A 3920-nucleotide genomic window follows, 5' to 3' on the forward strand; every position below is an offset into this window, starting at 1 on the left:
CCAGCCCCGCACGGCGTGGGAAGGGAAGGCAGCGCTGCTGCCTGGCCAGCTGGGTCGGGAGTGCTGGGCTTTGCTAGGCAGCACCCACTGCCGGGGACTTGGCAGGGCTGGGGGGTCCCGCTGGCCATGCCTGGGCTCTGGCTGCCTTGGCAAGGAGCTGGAGGGACAAAGGGAGATGCTGCCCACCCTGCTTTGGGCAGGCAGGTCCCCTCCTTAAAGCCCATGCAGCCACCAAAGCCTGTCTGGAAGCCCCGTTTCTGTGTCCGGTGCTGCCTCCAGCTGCCCCGCACACAGGAATGGGGTGGAGGGGAGGCAGTGATGGTGGGGATAGGGTTGGGGTGCCCCTTGCCTGCTGGTGCAGGTGTGGACAGGGAGCCCCCAGGCACCCGAGTGGGACTGGCAGCAGTGCCGGGCGCTGCAGGTGACGGGGTGGGTGGCCAGGGTGGTGGGCACAGGGAGGACCTGGGGTGCCATTAGATGGGGATCCCAGGGCACGCAGGGCTGGAGGAGCCATGCTTCCCACACCCTGGGATGGGCTCTCCCCAAGCCCAGGTGTTTTGTCTGGTGCTCAGTGAGGAGGAAGCACGAGGGAACCCATCCTCCCTTCTCCCCACGGCATGGCGGGGGGCCAGGATGGGGACCCACGGTGGCAGGCGTCTGGGGTGTCCCCTCCTCACTCGTCCAGGGTCCATCCTGATCTCTGCTGCCACGTAGGCCCTGCCTACGGGGCCGGGGGTCCCGGCTGTCTGCCTGGAGCTGGCTGGAGGCGATGCAGGTGTACGCGGAGCGGGGTGCCCACAGGCAGGCGACTGCTGAATTATTCAGAACCTCTCCATGAACTCTGTGAGCTGATGGTGGCACAGCAGGGATGGGACAGGCTATTGCCTCTCACTGCCGCTCTGCCTGGGGCTGGTTTGGCCTTGGTGCACCCAGACATGTAGAGGGATCTTTATAAAGCATGAATTCCCCCCCAGGCCCTTTGGTGGGGGGAGCTGCTGCGCCTCCCCTGTGTATTGGGTGCTGGATGGGTCCCCACCCCGGCATGCACCCCAGAACAACTGGTCCCCGAAGCAATGCCAGCCGTGGGGTGGGCAGAGAGCCCAGAGGGCTCAGCATGCCAGCCTCCCCCTGTTGTGATGGGGACTGGGGCCAAGCTGCGAGTGGGATGGGAGGCACTGGGGACCCTGCTTCAGCCAGCCCTCCAATGTTTTGCCCAGGGAGGTGATCCCTGAGGCGAGGGGGGGTGTGTGGGACGGGCCAGGGGCTGGCACCGGCACAGCAGTCTCAACCAGCATCGACTAAAAAGGAGAAGAGTGGGGAGCTGACAGCAGCACCGAGGAATGCCTGCGCCTCCATGCACAGCTCAGTGTGTGCCGGGGGGCAGCTGGGATCTGCCGGGTTGTCTCCCCACGGGCTGCTGCTCCCGGGGGGTCCCATCCCACCCCCAGCACCCACTCAGGAGGGGATCCTCGGCACCAGTTTGGCCCTCCCAGATTGGTGCTGGGGCAGGGGATCCCATGCTTGTCCCTCACCCTGCACGTGGCGGGGGCCTGCAGAAGGACGGGGGTGTCCGTGCTTGGCCACACTCCCAGCTGCTGTTCCTGGCAGGGGGCCAGGCCCCCAGCTCGCATGACAGGGTCGGGCTGGGGATGGCTAAATATACAGCCTTGTCCAAGTGCCGTGCCTCGCCAGGCTGGGGTCATGCACTGGGGCAGCGTTGGCCACCCCCAGGGCTGGTCCAGGGAGCAATGTGCCCCCTCTGCCCTCCCCCCCGTGCTGGAGGGGTCTGCCTGGGTGGTACTGACCAAAAAAAGCCCTCCCTGGTGCTCCCCAATCCTGCCCCTGCCTGTCCTTGCAGCGGGGTTAGGGTCACAGCTTGCAGGAGCTGCTGTTGCCTCTTTGGGAGGGCTGGGAGTTGTGGGGGGAGCGCGACAAGCAGGGTGCCCCAGGGAGGATGGGGATGTGTGTCATCAACACTGGGGGTCCTTGGGGTGCTGCTGTGCCAGGAGAGCCCCCCCTAACCCTAGCAGTCCTTGGGGTGCCCCATGCCTTGGGTGCATGGGGTGCTCGGCTCCTGCCCCTTGGGCTGGGGTGGGTAGCAGGTACGGGCTGCTGTCCAGGAGGGCTGCAGAGACACATGGGGCTCAGCCTCCCCTGCACCCCCCTCCAGGTGCGGCACCGCCAGTCGGGGCAGATCATGGTGCTGAAGATGAACAAGCTGACCAGCAACCGGGGCAACATGCTGCGGGAGGTGCAGCTGATGAACCGCCTCTCGCACCCCAACATCCTCAGGTAGGACCTGCTCCCCCACTGCCATCCCTGTTTCTCCCCTTTTCCCTAGCCTGGGGGGTTTGCAGCTGCCATCGGTCCTGGATGAGCTCCTGGGGCTGGTCCCCACCACGACCAACCTCAGGTCCCTTTTGTCTTGCAGGTTCATGGGGGTGTGCGTGCACCAGGGACAACTGCACGCGCTGACAGAGGTGAGAGCGGGGCGGTGGCTGTGAGTCTTGGGGTTCCTGCAGACCCGGGGAGGGGACAGTGATGGGTATGGGGACACTTTCACAGCTTGTGGCACACGTGCAGGGCAAGGTCTACGGGGGCACTGTGCCTTGGGGTGCTTGAGGGATGTGTTGGGATGAGAGATCCAGCATTATGGGAGGGAAGGGGGACATACCAACACGATGGCCTGGCTCTTCCCATCAGTACATCAACGGTGGGAACCTGGAGCAGCTGCTGGACAGCCCCGTGCCCCTCTCCTGGTCCATGCGTGTCAAGCTGGCCCTCGACATCGCCCGTGGCCTGCGCTACCTGCACTCCAAGGGCATCTTCCACCGTGACCTCACCTCCAAGGTACAGCGTGCTCCGAGGCATCCCACTGCCCTCGTCCCATACCCACATTGCTGCCCCAGGCATGGCCAGCTGGGGAGCAGGAGGCTGCGCTGTGCCGGGGCATCCGGGGAGCAGTGGCCAGAGGGGCAGGGCTGGTGCAGTGGGTGTGACGGGGGTCCTCCTCTGCCCCCAGAACTGCCTGGTGCGCTGCGAGGGCAACGGCTACACGGCTGTGGTGGGTGACTTCGGCTTGGCGGAGAAGATCCCCACCTACAGGTGCGTGGGCAGTGTCCACCTGTCTGTCCCCATCCTTGGAGTGGGGGGTTTCCAGCCCACTTGGAGCAGGAGCTGGGGAGGGATGGATATTTGGGATGCAGCTAGAAGGTCAGGGATGGGGGCGATGGGGTTGGTCCCCAGTGGTGGGATCTCATGGGGCAGGTGGACACATTTGAGGCTGGCTAGAAGGCGATGGAGAAGGAGATGGTGTGGGTGGGGAGAGGTGAGCTTGTGGGATGCATGGAAGGGGGGTTAGCCCAGGAAGGGAGATGGAGATGGTGATTTTGGCTGCCCCAGTGGGAGGATGGGAGGTCAGACAGAGACAAGGGACTGTGGGCAGCCCCTGATGTCCCACCATGTCCCCCAGCGAGGGCAGCGAGAAGGAGCCCCTGGCCGTGGTGGGCTCCCCATACTGGATGGCGCCTGAGGTGCTGCAGGGGGAGATCTACAATGAGAAGGTGACCTGGCTGGCAACTAAGCACCACGCAGCTGCTCGCTCAGTCCCCACCCCGTCCCTCAGTGGGATGGGGGAGACAATTGGGAAAAAAAGTAAGATCCGTGGGTTGAGATAGAGACAGTTTAATAAGAGGAAATAATAACAATAGTAATAATAATGGTAAGAGAATATACAGAATACACAAAACAAGTGATGCACAGTGCAATTGCTCACCACCCACTGACCGATGCCTGCTCCCCAGGCCGCAATCCCTCTCCCCCCGAGTGACCAACTAACCCCCCCTGAGCATGATGTTTTATAGTATGGAACAGCTCTTCGGTCAGTTTGGGTTAGCTGTCCTTGCTGTGCTCCCTCCCAG

General features: G+C 63.7%; 1 protein-coding gene across 1 annotated transcript in view; it reads left to right on the forward strand.

Moving 5' to 3' along the window:
- Positions 1–2173: 2173 nt before the first annotated feature.
- The window catches only part of TESK1 (testis associated actin remodelling kinase 1), a 5048-nt gene continuing 3301 nt past the window's right edge, over positions 2174–3920 (forward strand). Inside the window, exons 1-5 of the mRNA XM_009647278.2 lie at positions 2174–2292; positions 2432–2480; positions 2704–2850; positions 3023–3105; positions 3473–3563. Coding sequence (XP_009645573.2) covers positions 2198–2292; positions 2432–2480; positions 2704–2850; positions 3023–3105; positions 3473–3563 — 465 coding nt within the window. The 5' untranslated portion in view covers positions 2174–2197. The remainder of the gene's footprint in view (positions 2293–2431; positions 2481–2703; positions 2851–3022; positions 3106–3472; positions 3564–3920) is intronic.

This window comes from Egretta garzetta, unplaced genomic scaffold, assembly GCF_000687185.1.
Source record: "Egretta garzetta isolate BGI_Z169 unplaced genomic scaffold, ASM68718v1 scaffold59, whole genome shotgun sequence".
Lineage (NCBI taxonomy): Eukaryota > Metazoa > Chordata > Aves > Pelecaniformes > Ardeidae > Egretta > Egretta garzetta.